At 48.4% G+C, this 25,632-nt stretch overlaps 1 protein-coding gene across 6 annotated transcripts in view; it reads right to left on the bottom strand.

The window, feature by feature from the left end:
• nphp4 (nephronophthisis 4) overlaps nt 1-25,632 on the bottom strand; it is a 103,669-nt gene that overhangs the window by 8,722 nt on the left and 69,315 nt on the right. For all 6 annotated transcript variants that reach the window (XM_081707384.1, XM_081707386.1, XM_081707385.1 and 3 more), the window contains 13 exons: nt 23,214-23,405; nt 19,788-19,966; nt 17,348-17,508; nt 15,413-15,575; nt 9,793-9,927; nt 9,063-9,277; nt 8,214-8,446; nt 5,537-5,726; nt 4,979-5,062; nt 2,262-2,421; nt 1,970-2,034; nt 1,616-1,701; nt 438-609 (listed from right to left, as the gene is read on the bottom strand). In XM_081707384.1, coding sequence (XP_081563510.1) covers nt 438-609; nt 1,616-1,701; nt 1,970-2,034; nt 2,262-2,421; nt 4,979-5,062; nt 5,537-5,726; nt 8,214-8,446; nt 9,063-9,277; nt 9,793-9,927; nt 15,413-15,575; nt 17,348-17,508; nt 19,788-19,966; nt 23,214-23,405 — 2,035 coding nt within the window. The remainder of the gene's footprint in view (nt 1-437; nt 610-1,615; nt 1,702-1,969; nt 2,035-2,261; nt 2,422-4,978; nt 5,063-5,536; nt 5,727-8,213; nt 8,447-9,062; nt 9,278-9,792; nt 9,928-15,412; nt 15,576-17,347; nt 17,509-19,787; nt 19,967-23,213; nt 23,406-25,632) is intronic.

The following is a 25,632-nucleotide window of genomic DNA, read 5'->3' as shown; positions in this document are numbered from 1 at the left end:
TTGCTTCCTGCTCGGAAATGTCATAAGACATAAAAGCATTTTAATATCTGTGCAGCGCCTATAACAAAACAGGAAAAAACCTCAGCACTAAACAGGAAAACCCACAGTACTATTGTGCATTTACTGTACATTCTGCACTCATGGTATTGATCCAAACCTATCAGCTGGTCCAACCTCCTGTCTGCCTCTAATTACATGGAATATGTACATGAATATGAGTTTACTAATCACTGATTTATAATAGTGCAATATGGAAAACAGAAAAGCTGGAATTCCCATGGTCCTGAGCTAATGGGAGCCACAGTGCTCAGTGGCCCTTACAGTGGGAGTCCAGTGACTGATCCTGTTGTTGTGGTAACACTGCATACGCTGAACTGATCACAGCACACGTGTGACTTTGCGGGCCTGCCCTCGACCTTTGACCCTACGGCAGGTACCTGGAGGTCCAGGGGGTGGGACGTGTAGCATTGGACCTTGCGGATGGTCTGCGTGCCACGCAGCACCAGTGAGTGCCAACTCCGTGTGCCACACACACAGCTCACGTCCAGCCTTTGCAGATAGTGCACATATACCTGCCAGATCTGAGCAGGGGAGGCAAGCCAGGGGTCCCTGTCTCACACACACACACACACACACACACACACACACACACACACACACACACACACACACCCGCAAGGTGGGAGGTCAGACTAATAAAACATGCACATTTACCCTTTAAGCAAATTATTCAAACTAAATGAATGTTGCTGTGAAGAGGACCCAAAGCCACACTCCAAATGATCACCATTACAACATCTAGACTGGAGAATGCACTGCATTGTCTAGTCTTTGCTGTGAAATGTCACCTGATTATCTATGGCATTCCAAGTTTGCATGTTCTCAAAGTTAAATGGTTTTCCTCAATAACTACACAGGCTTTATGGCACTTTAAAATGCATATCAACTCACTAAATGACAACAAAAGCTCTCTCTCTCTCTCTCTCTCTCACACACACACACACACACACACACACACACACACACTCTCTCTCTCTCGCACACACACACACACACACACACACACACACACACACACACACACACACACACACTCTCTCTCTCTCTCTCTCTGTCTGAATTCATCTTATTACAAGTATTTACACATTCAATTTGTGTAATTTACTTTCTGACACTAAGCACACATCAAGAACACAGCACTAATTTCCAACACTATTCAAGGTGTCTCAGTTATACTACTGATTAGAACTGATTTGTATTTACACTGTTGCACAATAGCACTGTATTCTTCTCTGGCTGCGTATCCAAAGGAGTGTGATGGGTGCGTTATGAAATCATGCTATTTATTCCATTTCCCTGATTATTGACTTAGAAATGCCTGTTGCTGATTTGGATGAATAAATGAATATTGCAGCATGATGCAATCAGACAGAAAATGAGGAATCTTGATTAATCAAATGACATAAATCACACAGGAAGAGACTAATCAAGGAGTGATCAGTTAAACACATGCACTCACACATGCATGGGTGCATGCACTCCCACATGCATACTCACATGTAAATGTGTGCACATATGCTCACACACCCAGGAGGCAGAGGGAAACCATACATACGTGAACACAGTGATGAAGAATTTCTTGATCTGTGGGCTGGGAGCCCCCGGCACTTTCAGATAAATGTCCTGAGGTTCTCCTGGAGCCTGCAGCTCATTAAAACACATCCACATTCCTCAACATTTTATTTCTTTATAATTCATTTATTGAACCACTTCATTTCATTTGCAAAAGAGAAGCAACATGCAACCAAGGAAACGAAAGGATAAGAGGAAAGGAGCGCTTTCACTGAATTCGTCAGTGCAAAGTTTTGGCAGAGCTCAAAGTGGCAGACACTTGACTAGCGAAGCACTTCCTCTCAATCTCAGCTTTGACTGGCTGATTGCTAGCAGATGAAAATCGTGATTGGCTCACCGCGCTGGAGGCGTGGCAGATGACACTGGGGTCGCTGCAGCGCACATGGAGGCTGGCGTGACCATCTGTGAGTGTGTGTGAGGCGACAGAGGACAAATGGGGTCTTTAGATCAGCGATTGCAGACTGGGTTGGACTGTAAGTGCGTGGGTGTGTGTGTGCGTGTATGTGAGAAAGGGAGGAGGGGGGGGGGCTGAGAGTCTACAAGTAGAAGATAGTGAGAAAAGGAGAGAGAGAGAGTGGCAGTGTGTGTGAATGAGCAGCAGCGGTTGTCACGGCGATCATGAGCAGCACCTGCCCTGCTAGCTGCGGCAGGAGGAAGCCGGATGGCTTTCTTAAGGAAGTTGAGCTCGGGCTGGTAGAATCGGAAGGTCTGGTCAACCACGTGGGGGGTGGGCTCCACCCTCACCTGGCAGATGGCCAGGGGCTGGCCGTCCTCTGCTCGGAAGATGGCCTGCGGGCACAGAGCAGCACAGCGGGTCATGGTGAAGAGCACATGTAGAAGCAGTGGGGTCATCGGCTGCCACTGGCCCGGCCCGGGCTTTGATGTTTAAGCGGTTCTGACGGGGCCGCGCACGAGCGTTTATGAAGTGCAGTCAGCGACACGGCAGATGGACAGATTGAGACTGCTCGGGGTGGAAAGCCTCTCTTGGAAGGCACAGTGCACTGGCAGCTTCACAGGGGTGGCTGACGTGTCCGATGTGTCCGTGCGTTTCCTGAACTGCTGTCGCTTTGTGTGCGGCCACGCTTGACCCTGAACTGGCCTAAGATTGGCATAGGATGTGTGTATGAGTGAAGTGTATGTGTGTGTGTGCGCGTGTGTGTGTGTATCTGTGTGTCAGCAGGGCAGCGTAATACTCTAGGCTACATATGGCAGCTTAAGCCTGCAGGCACGACCACCAAATTGTGCGCGCGCACACACACACACACACACACACACACACAAACAAACAACCAAGCATAAACGTTCTACAGTAATTCATGGTCACTTGCAGACAGAGACCTCTCTATCTCTCTCTCTCTCTTTTGCTCTCTTACACAAATAGTCAAGCAGATCATCATAGCCATATACAGTGTGCAGGGGACACAAATAACATTTCTCCTGGACTAGATGCACGCATTCATGTATGACAGTGAATGATAGATCTTGAAAAAAAGTAATACCCGTTATCTCTGTTTATTAATATCAAATACAAATGTAAATGAACCAAACACTAGAGTAACTGAATCACATGACCTGGAGCACTGGTATTAGCAGTCATACAGGAGGCCACACTATGAGCCAGTTGTATTCTTCTGCAGTAATGACTTCTTGGAGGTGACTATGGTGTGGAATGGTGGGGAAGCCTGTTAGAGACTGGGCCCAGTCAAGCCTGCCTGCAGTCTGGCAGCCCAGTCAAACTTTGTAAGCAGCAGGCCCTTGGACACGTAGCCTGGCTAAAGGCTGGTTTCCGCTAATTCCGATGAAAAGCGTCCTGTTTCTCCAAGGGAAGGCGGGTGTGTGTGGGGGGGAGGAGCAGCAGTGAGCGGGCTCGGTTGTCTCGGGAACAGATCGGGGTGCGCCGGCAGGCAGACAGCCGCGAGAGCGGTGATCAAAACGAGCCTTGGAGTGTGTTCTGCATTCTGCTTGTGCTGACAGGGAAGAGGCTGCGCAAATCACCCTGCTCAGCGCACGCCACATACAAAACATCCCCAGATTAGGAGCACAGCTCCAGGATAACGCTTGCCGATCGGCGCTGGCCTCAGACACGGAGCAAGAAAAAAGCTCAACGGGTCCGCAAACAAGCAGCGTCGTGTCTGAGACGCGTGGAGCCTACCGGCGCAGGGTTCCTGTGCATCTCAGAGTAGAAGGACTGATCTGGGATCAGCTCTACCCTTCATATCCTACTTTTTTTTCTGCACTTTATAATAATTTAATTTAAGCTAATCAAGATAATTTTCATCATCATTATTCTTGTTTCTTTGTTACCGTGCCTTCATTATGGTGTGTGAGATGTTTATTCGGACCTGGCGTCCCCCCGCTGGGGCCTCCAACATCAAACCTGCCGTCTCCAGGGTCTCGTTTCCTGTTGCATTTGTTTACTGGAGCACTCCAGTGCCGACACGTTTTAATTGATTTATTTATTTAGTTGCTTTTTTGGAAACCCTGAATGAAAAGCGCATCACTGTCACTGTGATCTGATGAGATGAGGAGCACTGAAGAGTTGTAAAAGGCCCCCCTCAGCGTCAGCGGCCGGCGGGCCCCGTTCCGGCACGCCCGACACGCCCATCTCTTCAGCCATCCGGTGTTAATCAAAGTCCAGGACGTAACAAGACAGAGGAGCCTACTGAGCGCGCTCCAGTGGGTGGCCCCGCCCACTCCCCTCACCCTGGATTAATGGCATGGCGGAGGAGATGTGGGAGGAGTGGCTAACCGCTGGAACAAAGGCCTGAGGTTTGAAAGGTTTGAATGCAGACTCCCCACCTCAAAACGGAGCAGCCTCCATTCTAGCACAGTGCTTTTATTTTTGGTAACTGTCCTGATTCATGAAAAGAAACAAACAGGTAGACAGACAGACAGACAGACAGACTGACACAGATAAACTGAGCACGAGACAAATGAGCTAGAAGAAAGCAGAGAACTGCCTGCAGATGTGGAGCTTTTTGCAGGTGATTTCATGGCCACCGTTTCTCTGGTTGAGGACTAACGAGCACGCAGCAGTGAATATGTGAGTCTCATGTGTACAGTGTGACAGCAGCACTCTCCTAAATCAAACACGCAATTACCAACATGAGTGCTAATGTGTAAACACTGGCCTATAATATCAGTCTGCTTGCAGGTTTATTCCTGACACTCAAATGGTAATAACTAGACACGGAATGTGTTTTGAGCTCTTGGCCCGTTGATTAAAGGGTATCAGTCTTTTACTGCTGATTAAAGCACCCTGAACTGCTTTCAAACACCTGGATATACTGTAAGCACTTGTGATGGTGAGAGCTGTGTGACAGGCAGCTAGGATCACTGTTCTTACCCTTATGGACTTGGCCAGAATTGTGTTGGACTGCTGTTTGGAGGTATACTGTGCACTCTCAGCCTTCTTCAAACTGCTCGTGTCCTGCAACATCAAAACAAAGGCCTGACTTGATAGCACAGAGCTTGCAAACATTTCATTGTTTAATGGAGCATCCAAAGCCAAACGCCACACCAACGGCTCCGGCCAACCACCCCGACAACCGCCCCACCAATCACCCCGACAACCGCCCCACCAACCGCCCCACCAGCCGCCCCGCCAACCGCCCCGACAACCGCCCCGACAACCGCCCTACCAACCGCCCCGACAACCGCCCCACCAGCCGTTCCACCAATCACTCTGCCAACTGCAGAATGAACAAGCCTGTCCACAAACTGGGATCAGGATACTAGGGAGAATGTTCTGCGTGATACATCGGGATGGCCGGCCCAAGCCGGATTCAGCACTGACAGGAGAGCGAGGAAGACGAGCCAGAGGCAGAACTCAGCCTGAGCACTTCCAAGAGAGCACAAGTCGGCTTGGGAGCAAGAGGAGCATGGCTCGTGGCGGACGGCTTACCTTGGAGGGCCAGCTAAGGCCAGAGAGGAAGGTCTGGTACTTGAGTGGGATGTGAACGCTTTCTTTGGGCCGCAGGTAGAGCTGCGGAGCAGAGCCACTCCCCTTCAGGTGAAACATCTCCGCCTCTAACGGTGTGGAGGTCTTAGTCAAGTCCTTAAAATACCTCCACTCCTCAGCCTTTACTATGATACTGCAGTCAAGGAGAGAGGGAGAGGTAGAGGAGAGCGAGAGGGAGAGAGAGAGAGGGAGAGAGATGAGTAGACCAGCTCGAGATCGTTCTGGAGCGTTCTAGCACTTTCTACTGGCAGTAAAAGGACGCGGTGTGTTTTCTGTGAGCCAGGCAAGAGCAGTCTCTCCAGTTATATAGCGAGGGAATTTCAGGGAACACGTGGTAAAAAGATAACATGTAGAGAGTATAAAATTTTGCTTTCTTTTTCACTGTGAAAATTTCATGCACAAATATCTGAAGGAAAAAGGGTGCTTTAGACATCAAAGGCTGCACCTCAGGCCTCGGTGAAGTGAATATTCTCAATAGATGATCAAAAACGAAATTTGAGGTTTCAAAACGCTGGCTTATGTGTGCAGGAGGCAGACTTGAAATTGAGTCTCGTTGAATTTTATCCTCTTCTGTCCCGTAACACCCAGCACTAAAGGCGGTGTACCACTTTGGATCTCTCTCTCTCTCTCCCTCTCTCTCCCTCTCTCTCTCTCTCTCCCTCTCTCTCTCTCTCTCTCTCTCTCTCCCCCTCTCTCTCTCTCTCTCTCTCTCTCCCTCTCTCTCTCTCTCTCCCTCTCTCCCTCTCCCTCTCTCTCTCTCTCTCTCTCTCTCTCTCTCTCACACACCCCCCCCCCACACACCCACACACAAAAGGCCGACACACTGCACACACATGTATACGCAGCCACTCTTTTCAGCTGCGTTCATTACCAACCTGCGGTACGCTTAGCTCATCTTTAGCCTGGCACAACATGTGACGATCATACGCTCCAGCCCTTTCTCAGGGATCAGTGTCTGGCACAGGGAGACAAACAAGTGCTGGAAGTGTTTAGGCGGTGGATGCCGCTCCACCCAGCAGTGATGCTGACATGTGGCAAATCTCCAGCAGCGCACCGCTGGGTCCAGTGCAGCTCCAGCCACTACATCAGGCTGATGTCAATGTCAGAGTTGGGTTGAGAACGGTCCGTCAGCGGGTCCCCGTAAGGGGAATGAGGCGTGTTGGGGCAGGGTCGTGGGGCAGCAGGACTCCTGCTTTCCTTTCCAGCTCGCTAATGTGCTCCAACTGAAGGAGGTGTTTTGAAAGAAACATTCTCAGAGGCTCCACACGCTGTACTGGTCAACACACAGGAGCATAACAGGTCTGCGGCGGCTGGGGTTTGCCCACTGGAGCGCTGAAGCCTGTGAGAACACATTTACCCATATTACCCCTGGAGGGTTTGTCTGAGACTCCGCAGTCCTGCTGTGCGTGTGAAACTGCTACTCTGCCCTTTGCTTCACTGTTGCCTCCATGGCCTGACAAAGCAAACTCACCCTGACAGGTTTTGGCTTTTTTTTAACCATCTGGATACATAGTTTCACTGCCATCAACAAGCTTTGTGAACTAACACACAGTGGCAAACGTTTTCATAATTAGAAGAAACACGAATGGTTTCAGTGAACTACTGTTAATTACTGAATTGGATCGTTGGGACACACCAGCTCCAACTGGGACTGGACGCTACAAACTGAGCGAATGAGACACACTGTACCAGCAAACATGCTAGACATGTTTACATAACGCGACTCTACCTGTCCCAAGCGCTGTGAGTTCAGCTCAGCTCTGTTCTTGTGTGTTTTGTCATATTAGCAGTGTCAGCGCTGACCTGGTTTCCTTTTCGCCTACCCATCCACCAAGCACTCCCGTCGAAGGTCTAGTCATGCAGATGCTGTCATCCCAGTCTCAACACACTGCATCCCAGTCTCCACACACTCCAACACAGACTCCACCGGTCTCCACACACTGCATCCCAGACTGTGCTCTGGGGCTCTGCCTTTTTACAACGGCTTCGTGTCTGTCAGGCTAGCGGGAGAGTTGAATTGAGTTGATTGATTGGCCTCGTTTCAGGCTCCTAAGCCTCTACTACCATGTGAACCTAATGCACGCTTAATAAAACAGAACAGCGGCTCTCCAGTTCTATTCTCATTGGCTCCGCCCATCTCCCTCCATTTGTTTATGACTATAGTATGGGGTGGGTGGGAGGCAGGAAGAGAAGTCATTCCACACGTGTGTGCGCGTGTTCTAATTACTGGCAGAGTGCTCAGTGTCATGCCATGTGCTCTCTCTCTCTCTCTCTCTCTCTCTCTCTCTCTCTCTCTTTCCCTCCCTCCCTCCCTCCTCAATACCACACTTGGACAAATGCGCGACCCTCGCCATTACGAGTGATCTGATTAGTGCTCTCAGCTCGTGAGTCGTTAATCCTGGCAGATGCTCTTGACCCAATGAGCCCTGCTCACAGGCACCAGCGCCGGGCTATCCGCTAACGTCGGGGCTGGGTGGCTGATAAGAGCAGCAGGCGTGTAGCCCTCACACTGGAGGAGGGTGCTGGGTATTACCCTCTGAGGCCGTTGGCCGCATCGGGAACGGGCTGCATGTACCGCCAACATCAAACATACGCATCGTGTGTAAGCGACTTATCCCACCTGAGCTCTGGGTCGTCGCACTCGATGGTGACCGTCTGCGGAACATTGAAAGGGTTCTTGAGCACGAACTCGAAGAACTCTGCAGTGGCCAGGGTGGCATAGAGCGTATGTGTGGCAGTGATGGCCTGACTCAGCATGGTAGTGATGCCCTCTGCCTTACAACGCTCGCGATACACCTCGATCACATGCAGATCAGCAGCATGGCGCACCCGCTCCTCTCTCCTCTGCTGAGACTGGGGGGGTTGGGGGGGGGGGAGAGAGAGAGAGAGAGAGAGAGAGAGAGAGAGAGAGAGAGAGAGAAGGGTAAATGAGAGGGGGATAGGAGGGGAAAGAGCGCAGAGGAGGAGAAAGAAAAGAAAGCGTGAGAGGGAGAGGAAGAGAAGGAGGTTCATGGTTTCAGAGAGATCAGAGCAAGCACATTAAACACTAACCAGACAACTAACCACTTGCAAACAACTCTGGAACATAAACCTAGAAAAACCATAAACAAAAACTCTCGAGGCCTAGATCAAACTAGTACACCTGAACCATCACTTCTTTAAAGGCCAGTAAATTGGTGTGGCGTGTGGAGACTGGATTTGAGGAGAGTGCTTAGTGGAGCGCAGCGCAGGGGGCTGGGGGAGGCAGTACGCTTTAGATTAGTCAGCATTCACAGATTCAAATGTGTAGGTTTAGTGAATAGCCGAGTTCAGGCCGGCGTTTCCACTCCTCACTGAAGAGGGAGCGGTGCTTTTGAATATGATTATGTGGAGTGGGTGTGGGTAGGGTCGACACAGCACACTGCTGTGAACCTTGCATGAAAGGAGCTCTTCTCACGCGCACTTAAAAAAGGGCTTTTATCTCTCTCACCACGGAGGTTGTTTTGTCTTGTCTGGTGGGCGTGGTGTTCTCCTGCTGATGGACAGCTGCCATCCTGTCCATCTTCCGCTGACGCACTTCCTCTGTCTCGCCCCGCACCTGCGACAGCGCCCTGCCCACTTCTCTTATCCGGCTCTGCAGCAGGCTGGCAAGCTCGCCATCAATCTCCGGAAGTCGCTGTGCCCGCCTCGTCCTCGTGTTCCGTGCTGCGAAACACACCGGCCGGCAGCCGCCCACAAGCACACACTGCATAAAGTGATCGTATACACATTGGCGAGCTGCTAAACAGATTTTGACAGGTAAGAGTATATGGAAGGAGTGCGTTCCCTTGAAAAGCCTCTCCTCCTCTCCTGAAGCCTGGAGGAGAGCTGCGTTATTGATGAGTCACACAGACTCAGGTCTCCTCTACCCAGAGCACAGCAGATAAGAAAGGGAAACCGCTAAAAGAGTACAAATTCTTCGTTTTAAGCAGAAAGTAAAAATCTTCAATAAATAACAGCCCCTCAATGGCTAACAAAAACAGAATGGGATTGGGGCCAGCAGGAAGCCGTTATATCAAACGAAAGCTTCTATCAGTTATTGGTACCCATGGTGGTCACTGTATTCTTGCGTTTTAAGTGTGACGGTGGGTACTGGGAATTCTGGTTACAATCGATCACAATTCTCTACTCCTACTGCCATTGCGTGAAAGGGAAGCAGCGAGGAGGGAGTGGTGGCCTACCTTGGAGGCCGAGGACGGCGTGTGCGGAGAGGCTGCCTCCCTGGAAACCCCCGGCTGTCGGGCCTGGCCAGACGACGGAAGAGCGTGATGGTGGGAGCAGGGTCACGGGGCTGGGCGTGGCCTGCACCATGCTACCTGTGAACCACAAGAACCCGTGCACCTTGACTCAGTTCTGTGAGAAACGTTGTGGGAACAGTCACAAAGCAGTGGCTCATGTTTGTAACGTGCCCCAAGCTGGAGAGCCTTCATCTGTATCTAAAAACTACCTCAAGTCCACGAGTCAAGGTGAACAGCTTCACCGCTACCCATTTTCATTCGTTCCAGGCAAAAACCGGCTTCCGTTATTAGATAATTAGCTGAAAATGATTGGTTGTTCACTGACAGTGCTGCTTGAATCTGGCCTGTCACTGAAACTCCTATTTCTAACAGCAGAGGAGTTCACTTTCCTCTTTCCTCATTGGAGACTCGTATGCGGCGTCTTGGCTGTATTCAGCTCCTCTCGCTATCCTGATCGATGCGCTGAGCCTGGCAACGATCATGGCCGTGAGACCGTCGCAAAAAGAAGTGGCGGTGATGGAAGCTTCACACAGAGAGGAGCATTAGAGAGCACTGCAGAGACGTCAAACACTGCCAGCGGAAAGGCACACAGATAAAAGGTGGTGCATAAACAATGCTTCGGCTAAAAAGAAAAGAAAAAGCCGGATGGCGGTTAGCTGTTGTGTAGGGACGGACTACGTGGTCAGTGACCTTCACGAAGGGCGTCAAACGTGTCCACAGGTTTGCCAGGTTCCGGGCCGCTGTGTCTTGAGAGGGAGTGGACTCTAAATGACAGTGGCGGCTGAATTAATAGAGAACTCCTGCTGGTTTACGGGGCGCGTAAACAGCTTTGAGTGCAGCGCTGGCTTTGGCTGTGATTACAGCTAGGTGAGGACTGTAATTGGTGTGTACGAGCGGAGCGGTGGACACGGCGAGGAGACCCGGGGCATGCTGCCGTGCTGCTCCTGATTGAGTAATGTCTGGGGGAAAACGGCGGTAATGGAACAGCCAGGGCTGCGTGCACACGCTTAAGCCCTGGACCCCCGCGGCCGCCTGCCCTGCTGCAGCGAGCCCAGAGGCCCTAACCTCGGGGACGACGGCGGGCTGGGACTGAAACGCGGAGGCACTGCTCAGAACCACGCCGAGTCCCAAAGCTGCCAGCAGCGCTCATTTATTTTGCCTTTCACTGTGTCACACAGTTTGCCACCATTGGAGGTCAGAAACACAGAATAATAAAATGTTTCCAAAGGAATGGGTCCTGGGTCCTCTGCTAATGACATCTGCCATTATCACTTTTCTTTGTTTTGATTTTTTGAGACTGCGTATCGTATTTGTAAAGCCCCATTTTCAATATCACAGTCAGTCTTGAAGCTTGTCCTTTATCTTTCAAATACAATACATTTTTCATGCTTCACATCAAGAAGTCATGCAAAGGAAATGGCAATTCCACCTCTGACAACACCCCTGTGCTATAATTTCTAATAAATATCACATAAGAACATAATGATATTTGTATCAAAAGTATGATACAAATATTAGATTAACCTAATGTAGGACAAATTATGCAAATGCAGGTTTTCAATAACATGTTCAGTGAGCGTTTTGCTGAGTAAGGGCTTGGTTTGGGCTGGGAGGAAACATCTAAATGCTACTACACTAAGCCTTGTGTGTGAGGTACCATGCCTCTACTATGCTAAGCCTCGTGTCTGACTCCTCTACCACGCTAAGCCTCGTGTCTGACTCCTCTACCACGCTGAGCCTCGTGTCTGACTCCTCTACCACGCTAAGCCTCGTGTCTGACTCCTCTACCACGCTAAGCCTCGTGTCTGACTCCTCTACCACGCTGAGCCTCGTGTCTGACTCCTCTACCACGCTGAGCCTCGTGTCTGACTCCTCTACCACGCTGAGCCTCGTGTCTGACTCCTCTACCACGCTAAGCCTCGTGTCTGACTCCTCTACCACGCTAAGCCTCGTGTCTGACTCCTCTACCACGCTGAGCCTCGTGTCTGACTCCTCTACCACGCTGAGCCTCGTGTCTGACTCCTCTACCACGCTGAGCCTCGTGTCTGACTCCTCTACCACGCTGAGCCTCGTGTCTGACTCCTCTACCACGCTGAGCCTCGTGTCTGACTCCTCTACCACGCTGAGCCTCGTGTCTGACTCCTCTACCACGCTAAGCCTCGTGTCTGACTCCTCTACCACGCTAAGCCTCGTGTCTAACTCCTCTACCAAGCTAAGCCTCGTGTCTGACTCCTCTACCACGCTAAGCCTCGTGTCTAACTCCTCTACCAAGCTAAGCCTCGTGTCTGACTCCTCTACCATGCTAAGCCTCGTGTCTGACTCCTCTACCATGCTAAGCCTCGTGTCTGACTCCTCTACCATGCTAAGCCTCGTGTCTGACTCCTCTACCATGCTAAGCCTCGTGTCTGACTCCTCTACCATGCTAAGCCTCGTGTCTAACTCCTCTACCAAGCTAAGCCTCGTGTCTGACTCCTCTACCATGCTAAGCCTCGTGTCTAACTCCTCTACCAAGCTAAGCTTCGTGTCTAACTCCTCTACCATGCTAAGCCTCGTGTCTGACTCCTCTACCATGCTAAGCCTCGTGTCTGACTCCTCTACCAGGCTAAGTCTTGTGTATAACTCCTCTACTAGGCTAAGCCTTGTGTCTAACTCCTCTACCACACTGAGCCTTGTGTCTTACTCCTCTACCATGCTAAGCCTTGTGTCTAACACCTAAGATTCCTGATTTAGAGGCTGCCAGAATGAGAGAATATTATGTAGGGTTAGGTAGCTCCTATCACAGCCATATTACTGGAAACACTGATTAGGTGGGAGCTGGTGCAATCGTGATAATATCTATGGAAATGTAATGAGTACCTGTCTAACTGTTGAGACGTGCATGTTTTCTGCTCTGCTTGGATGACATTGCAGCGATGGCTGTTTGCAAAACTAACAATCTCAAATGCAATCTTTGCCCATAGCCTACTTATACATTTATAAACAACACTTAGAAATAAACAACCAGTCTACCATGTAACTTGGTTCTTTTGGAATAAATTTTGACAGAAGTGTTCAGTGTCCAGTTGCATACATCATCTTAAGTGAAGCCTCCCCTTAAGAATATCCTTAATGGGCACTTAATGTTAAGTGAGTTAAGCTCCCAAGTGTTCTTTAAAAATTATTTCCTAAACTTTCATCATCTGAGAGATTTTCAGTTGATGCGAAACTACTGCTTTGTGATTTAATGGAAGTCCCTGGACTTGAGGACCTGGGCCCTCCTGGAGCCAGGCTCAAATGCACAATGCCCTAGTGGGTGGCTGCACTGTGCAGAAGAGGGCAACAAAAGGACCTCTTCCCACATTTCCAAAGAATGACAGAGGGGCTGATTAATATGACAACAATTACATCACTGGGAAATTAGACTTTTTAAGTAACATTTTTTTAATGTTTTTAAACTAATTTTGCATTTGTTTAGCTTTCATTAATGCTACACGCAGTGGAATGGTTGTATTCCACTACAGAGACCCTTTAGAAAACATTTATGATGCTTTATGGCACACACTTATTTAATTTCCATCTAACCCTTACGAGACCATTTTAAGGAAACAACCTTCATCATCTAACATCTTTATAAAGTGAATTTTTAAAGATTAGGTTGTCCTATGGTTCAAATATGTCATTATTTGATCTAAACTTCAGTCCAATGTCAGGTTCTCTCGACCCACACATTCATTATCTACCAAGTAGCACTGCACTTGTATAGTCAGAGAACCTCCCATCAACTTCAGCCCAAACCATTGTTCTGTCAAAGCAGAGATAGGACACGTCTTTGGAATAATTACTGCACAAATGTGATTTGACATACAAGCTTTCCTTCAATCTCAATCTCAATCTCCCTCTGCGGCATCACGCTGGTTTACGGACAGCCTGGCTTATCGAGTGCCCACAGCCGGGCGCTGGAGGGGCCAGAGACCGGCGGGGGAGGGGGATGAAGCCTAAATCTCCTCTTCCTCAATCTGCTTGCATTCAACCGCTCAGCCCAGCGGAGACAGACGAGCAGGTGAAGCAGCCTGTTGCTGCTGCGATAGCTCACTGAACTGTTCACCTCTCCAGCCCCACCAACGGCACCTTGTGCTTTGCTCTCTCCTCATTGTTGCCTTTAATTATGTTATCCCTTTCTATTCTGTGGGTTTGCCGCTGTTTAATTATTTATGTGTCTGTTGGCTTCGAGCAGAAATTAATTAAAGAGGATTTGATTAGGTTTCAGTTTTCACAAACAGCGATGTGTTGTTCGGCACGAGGCCGGTTAAAGCAGGTCCTTGCGCATTCCCGAGGAGAACGATGCCTCCGCCGTCGGGCCGCGGTCAAAAACAAACACACAACAGTTTGGTAGTCGCCAGAGAACACAACCCAGCAGCGATGACTCCTTTTGAGTGTTTCGCCCGACCACACTACGCTGGAGTAGTTAGGATGCTGACCGCAGCAACTGAAAGTAGACCGTACCCCCGAGTAACGTCTGGCCGACGTCCTGCACACCTGCGCTCGGCTGGACTACTCCTCTTTCAGCGCTTACTTGTTTTGCTCCCCTTTTGTCTGGTAATTGCTTTAGCCTTGACCTCCAGAGGTCTACGGCGAGCGTCGTCGTGATGATAAGAATCTCCATCGCTCTTTCATCTGATAAATCCCGGCTCTCACGCTCAAACAGCCTAATGACCATTCCTCATTAGGAAACAAATACGACGGACGGAGGCATTAATCCCGGGACAGAGACGACGGCTGGGCTCTAGTGATTTGGGACTTTCGGAGGAGTTAATTGACTGCCGGCCTGATGAGCCAGAGACAGAACCAGCCAGGCCTCAGACAGCTTCTCTGGGGGTCTAGATCCCAGGCGCTGGAAAACTGAGCTGTAGAACAGACGCTCGAGGCAGGGCTGCGCCGGGTTGATTTGACCGCCGGACAAAGGAGCCATGTGCTGACCTTTATCGAGCCGGTGCGACTCACGCCGTGGAATGCCGCTGCTCTGGTATCTCTGGTCCCAACTCCCACACGCACATCCTTTAACGTCAATGCTTCGAACAGTTGATCATTTATTAGGCCTTTGGATTCTTGCCCAACAGCAGGATTTCCCTCAGTCTGCGATCTCTGTGAAGAGGGGGCGGAACAGCCAGACTCCAGCACGCGCGCGCACGCACGCACACATACCCCTGTCTGCGTCGGCTTCTCGACTGCCTATACGCTTTAGGAGACCTCGATTTTTGCTTCTTCTGCTGCTATTCACTTTAACAGTCCACTTTAATCACCTCCGAACAGGCCCTTAATTTAGTCGTCCGGCATGGCGATGGCATGCTGCTTGACAGCCAACCTAGGACCTGCGGAAGGAAACTGCTACTTTTCACTTCCTTACTCCAGAAGGAAGGTCAAGGTCTCCCTTGGACCACCCTCTACACCTGCGCCTGCCCCCGCGCCACACACGACTTTTAACTACCGGCCAACGATCCTGCCCACCGCTAGTCAGCACATAAAACCACACGCTAAGACGCAAGGCAGAAAGAAGTTCTTTAAATCGTGAAGCAATGCCGCTCACCGATGTTGCCCAGTCGCATGTGCAGTCTGCCTTTGACAGTGGTGTAGACGCTGACAGCAGCAGCCTGCCCGGTAGCCACGGCGATGTCCTGCAGGTACTCTGTGGTGATGATCTCCAACTCGTGGCACACCTGCACGGCGGGCCGGCCCTGACGCAACACGTGCTGCACACAGACAGAAGAGCAGCGGCTCACGTCGGCCCGTCTCCTCCCTGCTTTACCCTGTCAGGTCTTACCTGAGCCGAACAGTCTTCCTCGTGTCTTACTCTTTATGTGCAGCACTGTCTGCACGTCTCCACGTGCTTGGTTCTGCACAGGCCTGTTCGCAACGCTTCTTGTAGGGCATAAATGAGGAGTAATTTAATAAACATGAAGACAGACATGGAAGGGAGACAGAGACAGAGACAGAGAGAGAGAGAGAGAGAGTGTGTCTGGCTCTTCATTCACAGTCTAATTAAGCTCGGCGTTGCCCTGTGAGGGGCTCTGATATTAACTCAGAGTGGCTAGCGTGGGAACAGCTAACGCCTCCTTTGTATGGACAGTAACTTAAGCAGACATCCTCACTGCAGCTTCACAGTGATTAATGCAGTAGGACGGTCCAGAGCTCGAAGACTTCAGCACAGCTCAGTAGTCAGTTAGTCGCATGATAAATGCAAAAGACATTTCTACTCAATATAGGCTAGGCTGGCCAAATACACCATCTCACTCAAATTAACAGGATATTTGAGTGAGAATAGTTCAATGTCTGCTCATGATAATTAACCCACACTATCACAAAATATCCTTTGTATATAGTAAAGGGCAAGGACGCGAGGCAGGTCATGTGGGTGGGGACATTCTGAACTCATCCCCACCGCTCAGGCTAGTGACTCCGTATGCTCCGGCCCAGACCAAACTCTGGGTGACTTAACCTTGCCCTCATGAAAAGATATTTTACAATCTGGTTCCAGTGAGTCCTGGGTCCAGGCAGGTTAAAGTTACATGCTGATGTATCGCAATGTATACTGCACAACTGCATTGTGAAAAGGCAGACAGTTATGTTTCAGCTGCAGGGATGTGTTAGAGATGGCCAAGGCATACTACAGAGTGGCCTGACGCTTTGCATTTCTCTCGCTTTTTTCTTTGTCACAGTCAGAACTTGCTGAGATCAGCTGAGGCCACAATCGTACAGTCCGCCTGTGGACCAGACACTTGTTAACAGCCAACAAACAAACACGCGTAATGCCCCGACCACGTGTATGTCACAGTCAGCTGACAAATGCCACAACCCGACAACCAGAGGCTGCCGGCTTATCGGAATCCTGATCCGCTCCCTGGCGACTCCGGGAAAGGTCAGCATCGCTGTTCCGCTCCAGACGCTTCGATGTCGTTCACGTGGGGGTCTCCTTTTATGTTTGTTGTGGTTTTTTTTTTTTTTGGTGGTGGTTGTTTTTCTGCTTTCACTTTAACCTTTCTTCCACATCTGGCGTTTAACAGATGCCTCCGGAAAGGAGGGGAGGTCTGGGCAGAGTGCCAGGCACAGTATTCATGGACCGGAGGTCTGGGAGAGTTATCGAAGAGATCTGTTTGAGACCATTACCCAGAGCTCTCCAATCCATATCTCATTAATTCCACAGCAAGCTGCTGTCCCAGCTCACCTGGACAGAAAGCTGACATAAAACATTCAAAGCAGCAAGGGGCAGGGGCGCTTAAGCCGTGTCGGGTCGCGAGCGCGAGGCGCTGGGCTTCAACTGGAGATGGTCCTGCCCTCAGCTTTACAGCACATACAATAAGGAACGAGTTCTCTGGACAAGCAGTGGAGACTGGCGTTATAAGGGTGAGTTCAGGTCCTCTCATTAGTGGTTAGGTGGGATACGAGAGGTGGTGTGTCAGTGGGTACTGGAGTGCTAGCTGGTCCCGGCTGTTTTGTTTGTGTTTGTGTTGGGGGGGTGTCATACCTTCAGCTCAACAGCGGCAGAGCCAATCAGCAGCAGCGAGTCACTGTCCCACACGTCGATGTGCAGTGAGTGCAGGGCGAGGTAGCGCAGGAACCACACACGCTCACCTGGCTTCAGGGTCGTGGGATCCACGCAGTACTGAAGCTGCAGCCCAGGAGCACCTGATGCGTGTCCTCACACACACACACACACACACACACACACACACACACACACACACATACACACAAGCACGCACAGACAGACAGACACACAGACGCATACACAAAGACACAAACGCACAAGACACACACGCGCACACATATAGACACACGTGCGCGCACACACACAAACACAGAGTTAGAAACAGCCATAAAAAGGAGCTGGTAAAAATAATATGGTACCCTCGAGTGCCTACAGTCATGAAAATAAGCCCCAACACAAAATGAGACGATACATAACCACCTCAATAAACGCTAGCCAACTATCTGCTTTAACATCTTTAAGGGCACGGCAGGATAATACTTCTTCAATGACTATATGCAGTCGCAGTGCATATATTATACTGAAATAAATTCCATTCAAGGTTGACAGCTTCACAGATGTGTTTTGATGAATTCACAGTGCAGTGAGCCTTTTATTGCAGACACGGACAGATCCACATCAAACCGCTTCACACACCCTTTTGTGCAGCCACTCTCTCTGTCTCTATAAACCTCCGACAGTCGTACTGCGAGCGACACACAGCGATACTGGGCCCGGAACAGCGTGCGAGTTCACGCTTGTTCGTAAACACGCGGGATTTTGCGCATCACTGACCGCAAAGACCGAACCATGCTGGGCTCTAGCTGAAGCACCAGCAACATTTAAAGGCTCAATGTGAAAAGACAGAATTTAAAGGCTCGGCGTGAGCCAGCAGGGTGGACCGTGGCCAGCCTCCAGACTAGTCCCCTTTACACTATGTGTCTGGAGCGATGTATGGACATCTGAACACCGCGTCCGTACAGGAGGACGCTCTTGCTCTGCTGCTCTCAGTAATACACATCCTTTATGGATCATATTACGCACTCAAAGAGCTTCTCAGACAAGTAAGAGCATGTTTAACAACTGCTGCCCCCTAACCCCCTGCAACCCCCGTCACCCATCGATGCCTCAATCGCTGAGCGTCTCCCCGCCCCCCCCCCCCTTTTTCCCCTCTTTCTCTTTCTCTCTTTTTCTCTGTTCTTTTTCCTGTTGCCTGTCTCTATTTTCCCATCGCCACTCACGGCTCGCACCATTACCTCCCTCAGCAGGCAGGCACAGTGCTGCTGGGATGACACTGGAGAGCTCAAAGACTCCAGAACCCAGAGAGAGAGAGAGAGAGAGAGAGAGAGAGAGAGAGACAGAGACAGAGTGAGTGAGTGTGTGGAGAGAGAGAGGCAGAGTGAGTGAGTGTTTGCGAGAGAGAGAGAGAGAGAGAGAGAGAGACACAGAGAGAGCGAGAGAAAGAGAGACAGAGTGAGTGTGTGGAGAGAGAGAGAGACAGAGAGACAGAGTGAGTGAGTGTTTGCGAGAGAGAGAGTACAAGAGTGATGGAAAAAGAAAAAAGAAAGTGGGGGGGGAGAGAGTGATGGGAAAATAATAGAAAATGAGGGTGAGGGAGAGAGAGAAGGAGCCAGAAAAGAGAGATATAGTATAGTAAAGTATAGAGTGTAGAGACATGATGATACATGTCTGTGAGACCTGACTGAGTGTGTGGTTCTTAGGCTGCTGCTGCTCCAGAAATGATGGATGTACAGTGATCTTTGGTTTTAGTGTCACGGATCTTAGCAAGCTCACCCGCCCACAGTACGCTGCATGACGGCGCTGACGTTCACTCAGCTTGGCTAGGCACTCGCCGCACATACGTTAATCCAAAACACATGTGGCATGCAAATATCGCTGCACCTAATGACCAGTCAACGGCGACGACAAAACACACTACCGCTGCGGGATCTGTCGATTCGCGGGACACAGTTAACACAAATAAATGGCGGGCCCAAGAGGAGAAGCTAATGAAGACTTTTGGCAGGAGATGAGTCTGGCCGTGCCAGATCGGATGTCTCCCTCACGGCGCGAGGCTTCTCTCCTCTTCCCTGCAGCTCCCAGCTCACGCACGGCTTGTCCGGCGCTCTACCTGCTTTTTCCCTGCCCTTTCCCCAACCACCACTCCTTCCATCTTAATGGCGCTCACGTCTGAACCCCCAGCAGCCTCGGCCTGGGAACGAGCGCCCTCTAGATAGCGATGGAGATGACGTTACCGGGCGGGTGGAGGCAGTTTCCATCCGCCTAGGAACCAGCAGCACGTTCAATGCCCACCACACACACACACACAAAAAAAAAAAAAAAGCACCGGCACCCTTTAGGTTAGCCAGGAGTCACCCCCACACGTCTGCTGAGGTCCGGGCCTGGGAACAAGGCGTCGCGAGGAAGTGGAGCTCACCTAGGCGGGGTGCACCGCCGGCGTTGACAGGCAAGAGGACGCAGGGCTCGGCGGGCCCGTGCCAGCCCTCGGCCTCCACCAACCGCAGTGGCTGAGAGCTCACCGGGGGGAAGCGGTACAGCTGGAAGGTGAAGTGAACACAGCTTGGCCATCCCATCCCTACGCCCGCCTGAGGGAGCCTGTGGAGCGCAGGGGATTCACGGTGAAGTCTCGGCTGCAAACCATTAGATTTGTCACAAATTAAGCATGTTCTACAAATATTCCTTCATTTTCAGTGACATTTGAACTATAGGCAGATTATTCAAATAATGTCATCTAGATCCATGCCCCATAGAGCAATAAGACACCAGGGGGTTAGAAAGTTGTGCAATGGGACCATCTTGATTAGGTGCGTCTGACATAGACAGGTCTGTAATAGCGCCATTACTGCCATTAGAATGCTTTCACCGAAACAATCTTTACTTTTATCATCAACCTCTGATACTCTGTGACTGAGTCTTGCTTCTTTCATGGCAACATATAAAATGTACCACAGAGGCTTCTTGGAGGAATAAAAATTCCCTCCATTTTGCAGTCATGCAAATTCCCATGTTACGAATTGATATTAAATTTATGGTCTCATAATCCAGTTGGAATGTGAGAGTAAATCATGAAGTAAATCTGTTTCAATCACACAGAGCCTCAGCATTTCCTGGACACCAGACAGATGGCTTGCTTCAGGATTCACTGCTCTGTGCCATTACACTGTGATGGCAAAATAATCAATAATCAATATACATAGTTGTATCGGATTTGGGGAAACACGCTTTGTTGAACCAATTTCTTCTTTTATTAATTATATACAGCATACAACACAACCCCCCCCCCCCAAAACAAAACAACAGTCACAGCCTCTCCCCACACCGGTAGTCACCTGCATGCGGTAGCAGTTCTGTTGCTATGGGTTTGCATTTGCCTCGCTGACCTCAGGCGGTGTGTCTTCGTCCTCACCACCTGGGGCTTATGATGTTATGTATCGCCTGATTTAAGCCCCGTTTAGTTTCATGACCGTAGACGGCCATTGTATGTTACGCTGGCTCCCTTTGTTGTAGTTGGTGCACTTTTATGTTCGGTTTCATTTGTATTTATTGTCATTAAATCCTTCACTTGTTTCTTTTTTCTGCACGTTCTTGGCACGTGACAAATCCAAAAAAACCTATGATATGTGCCAAGTGATCTTATATGAGACACTTTATCTAAACTATGCTAATTCCAATCACAATTCATTCTCTCTTTCTCTCTCTCTCTCTCTCTCTCTCTGTCTGTATATTATATATATATATATATATATATATATATATATATATATATATATATATATATATATATATATATATATATATATAAAAAAGTCCTCATTGACATTTCTGAGCTGCAAGGCAATGAATTAAAATGGAGGGATAGATTAAGGAGAGATGATTGCTTTCTGTGGGAAGATTAGCAATCTATCACTAAGCATTAGATAAGGGTCGAATTGCATAGAGACAATCACCATGCATGCACACACACACGCAAGCAAGCACACTTACACTTGTGGATGCGTGCGCGCAAACACACACACAGCAAGTTGACCTCTGAACCAATCAACAAGGCAGGTTTGGCCCATTACACGAGTGCTCTTCACGGCAAGCCCAGGTTTTACTCATTACTGTTCATCTTGTAAACAGATGGATAATTACGTAGGCTTGGGGGATGCAGAAATGACACTCACCCAGCCTTTTCACTGAACACCATCACCCTCGGAGCACAACAGCTGTTCATAGAAGAGTTAATAATAATAATAATAATCATCATCATCATCATATCTTTGCAAATACCAAATGTTAACTTGTTTGAGAATTTGTATGTGTAATTTAATTGTACGTAATGAAATTTAATTGTTAAAATCTAAAAAAATTGCATCTTTATTAGTGAGCCACTGAGTTAGAGGGCTACATAAGTTTAATTTAAACAACATTTTTAAAAATTTTGTGAATAATTAAAATTTGTATACAATATAACTACACTTTAATCTTCATCAACATGTGATTAAAATGAATTTAATCATCACTGACAAGTAATTAGTAGCCCTTAGAATGTCTGTAAAAAGAGAATATATTTCTTATTTCTGAGAAAAATCTTTTAGAAAAGACCACCATACTCTTGCTTTCCATGGTGCTGTGTAAACAACCTTGAAACTAACTGTATACTTAGAAATGCCATTCTATATTATCCTTCTTTTGTATGATAGCTACGTAACATATTCTATCAGTATGTTTAAGAGAAAAAAAAAATATTACATTGGGTTCAAAAGACATTCTTAACTAAACAAATGTGGGACAGGAAATATTACAGCAAAGGATGTAGTCTCTACATAATCACCAGGCATTATATGAGGCCAGAGAGCAAAGCTTGTTGAAAAAATCCATTTAAATCCCCTTCATCTCTAATTAGGCAATTAGGTTGCATGTACAAATGTGTATTTGTGGCGATCTTTCTTACAGAAAACATACTGCAGCAGGAAATGGAAGCACTCCGTGGCAGTTCGCATTAAAGTTGGTTTTTAATATGTGTTATGAATAGGGCCAGAAAATACCAGAAGTTCATCTGTCTGTACTGTACAGCATAAGGTAGCACACATGGCTCTGAGGTCAAAACACCAGAGGCTGTGTATGCTTGATCACAGTACACAAAGGAGACAGCAGAAACTAGAGACAGAAGGAGAGGGATGAAGAGGGAGAATGAGAAAGACAGAGAGAACATGAGAGAACGAGAGAGAGTGAGACGGAGACGGAGAAGGCACCCCACCACGGCCCGTTTCTTTCTGGAAGCACGGAGAACAGCGATAAAACCAAATCATGTCTTTTGCTTTACTTGCTTTGCAGATGTGAAATGCCTCAATTTCCTTTCTCCTCCTGCTGGAAACTGCTGAAGATGTGATAACAGAGGAGGAAGGGAGAGCACTACCCCTCCACTTCATCTAACTTCTTGTTTTTGTAAAATAATTGAATAAATTACACACACACACACACATCTTTATCTACATGACAGTTACTCCAGATATATCTATCAAAGTGTGCACTTGTATCCTTTCATCGGTGCCATTACAAGGCCTCCTGTGCTTTACTGGACAAACTGGAGACCAGCACAGCTGTAGTGGCTCTAAACAGATGACTAGTATGTCCTGGCTAAATGCTTAGGGTAACATGTAGCCTATTACCAAACACATCATGTAATATGTATGTAATTATAATGTTATTCAGCTGTTGGACTTGAACATGAAGTATGTCATTACATAATTCAGCTTCTGGAGTTACAGAGCAGGTTACAAAGAGCTCTCGGAACCCATCGTCGACCTTTAACACATCCTGACCCACGAGTGCACGCACTCCCACACACACACCACACCTGGTGAAAGCGAGGAACTGCAGGATGAGAGTGTTAGCCTGGAGCGGGTCTGCCTCTTCCCTCTGGGGGTCGAAGTTCACTGCCTCAGAGGGGTCGAGCACCTCAGCAACCTGGTTAAGCCCGTCGCGGATTTCCGGGAAGCGGGAGGAGAAAAGATGAGCCAGGGAGCGGCGAGAGCTCTTCCTACTGGAGCTTGGGAGGGGGAGAGAGAGAGATATATAGAGAGAAAGGAGATCAGTGTCTCTCCGCAACAGACCCAATAATAGCTACTTGAGTGAAAACAAGCCCATGAGAGTGTGTGAGGAAAAATAGCCCAAAGGCCTGAAAACTCCTTCATTCATGCAGTCAGACGTTGAGCTATTCAACCCTTCAGAGCCCTCCTAAATGCTGCAGCCCTGATGTCCAGTGAGCGGCACCAACTGGACACGTGCGTCACCAAACGGCCCATACTGGGCAGGAGGAGAGCATTTCAGGTGCTTCCAGCAGATCAGATAAACACAGCACATGGAGAGATGTCATCGGTCAACTCAGTCCCTGGCATTCACAGAACAAAATGTCCTCACTTCACTTAATTACAATGGGAAATTGCATCATGGCCAGAACTCAAGATAGAGCTCCCTCAAACCCCAGAGCCGCAGGCAGGACTACGGCGTGCTAATGAGGAGGTTCGCCAGCAACTGGCTCCGGAACAAACTGCAGCACGTGATGCTGCAACCCTCCGGTTTTCCCTGATGGTGGCGGCACCGAGGAGAACAGCTGCATTACTCTGCATTGGCCAAGGCCACAGTTAGCTTCAAATCCCACCTCTGCACTCACTACCTCCTCCAACTGCTGCAGCATCTGACCAAACACTCCATCACCTTTTAGAAGGCATTAGTGAATCATTCTGATAAACCCCATAGACCATCTGAGAATTATAGTAATAAATTCATATATGGCTCTTAAAATATATTCCACTTATGGGACTTTAGACGCCCCACTGTCCACTAGAGAGATTTAAAGATATAAGAGTGGACATTAGTCAATTAATTTTCCAATGAAGTATTTAGCCATAAAACCTTAAATCTGCGGTTCATGGTTGAGGTTCATGGGATTCTTGGCCCATTTCTTTGTCATGCTTTTGGGAAATGACTTGTTTATCTCCTTCAGTAAAAATCACGTGTTCCCACACAAACCAGATAACAATTTTAAACTGGTTCCATTTTAGCAGGAACAAAACAGTGACGGTAGGGTTGGGAGAGAGAAAAGAGCAGATCTACAGATGTGGAGGCAAAGCAACATGGCTGCACTGATATTGTGCTATAAGCTCTATACGAGATTTATAGTGGTGATTTTAAATTTTTTGCAGAAGTGGGTCGTGTTTGCAAGCACGGTCTGAATACAGATGAACGTGTCTGGGGTCTATGCAGCATCACAGCGAAGAATCCGCTCAGGATCTGGTGTTAACCTAAGCATGGCAAGGGTAGCTCAAAACACACACACACACACACACACACACAAACACAAACACAACCACAACCACAAAAACATGCCATGGACTACTTGCACACTGCTATACATCACAGCACTGTTAATGACAGCGTCATTAATGTCACTTAAATACTTTAATTAAGAATGATTCTAGTTGAATTTCTTACACGTTTTTTGATCATATCCTTGTGAATGGCTAAAGCAAACATAGGCAGGACACACTTCCACAGGCCAGCGCCTTGCTAAGGCCTATGCAGGCCTATACGTTCACGTCCATGACCACCACATCCGATTGAGCAGATTAGTTTGAGGCCGTGAATATGTACGTGTCAACATTAGAACAAGCAGACTGGATAAACAGCAGCAGTTCCCTGCTCTCATTTAATCATATGTAATTAAAGGGCCAAAGTCATTATGACAAGTTTTCCATCAGTATTTTTAATTGGTTTAACACTAAGGGGGAAATAAATACAACCTATGGATCATGGTCATTTTCTGCCAAATTAAGCATCTATAATCACTGCATATTAGTTTAGTGTTTGTCCAAGCCTTGTTTTGAATACAGTACATAACTCTGTGTGTGTGTGTGTCTGTCTGTGAGGAAAAAGAGAGAGAGAGAGAGAGAGGGAGATGGACAGAACAAAGGTGAAGTCCATGTATGATTGATTATTTTAGGAAAGTGTACCTTTTACCTATATCATAGTCAGTTACGCTCATGCATATTGACCGAACCAAAATGACACTACAGATGACATAAAAAGGCTTTTTTGACCTTTAATAACTGACCTTTAAAAAGTGATGTGAAAGCCCCAGTGAGCCACGCCATGACGCCCGTGAGATCATTACAACAGCAGCTCCTTCTGTTAACAGCAACATCTTAATTGAGCCCAGTGAGCCTCATATAGACTCTGCATGTAGTGAACATTGGGTCTACAGAAGCCCACCAGGT

Source organism: Electrophorus electricus, chromosome 25 (genome assembly GCF_041902795.1).
Source record: "Electrophorus electricus isolate QZ-2024a chromosome 25, ASM4190279v1, whole genome shotgun sequence".
NCBI classification, from domain to species: domain Eukaryota; kingdom Metazoa; phylum Chordata; class Actinopteri; order Gymnotiformes; family Gymnotidae; genus Electrophorus; species Electrophorus electricus.
This window is presented reverse-complemented; position numbering and strand designations above follow the sequence as displayed.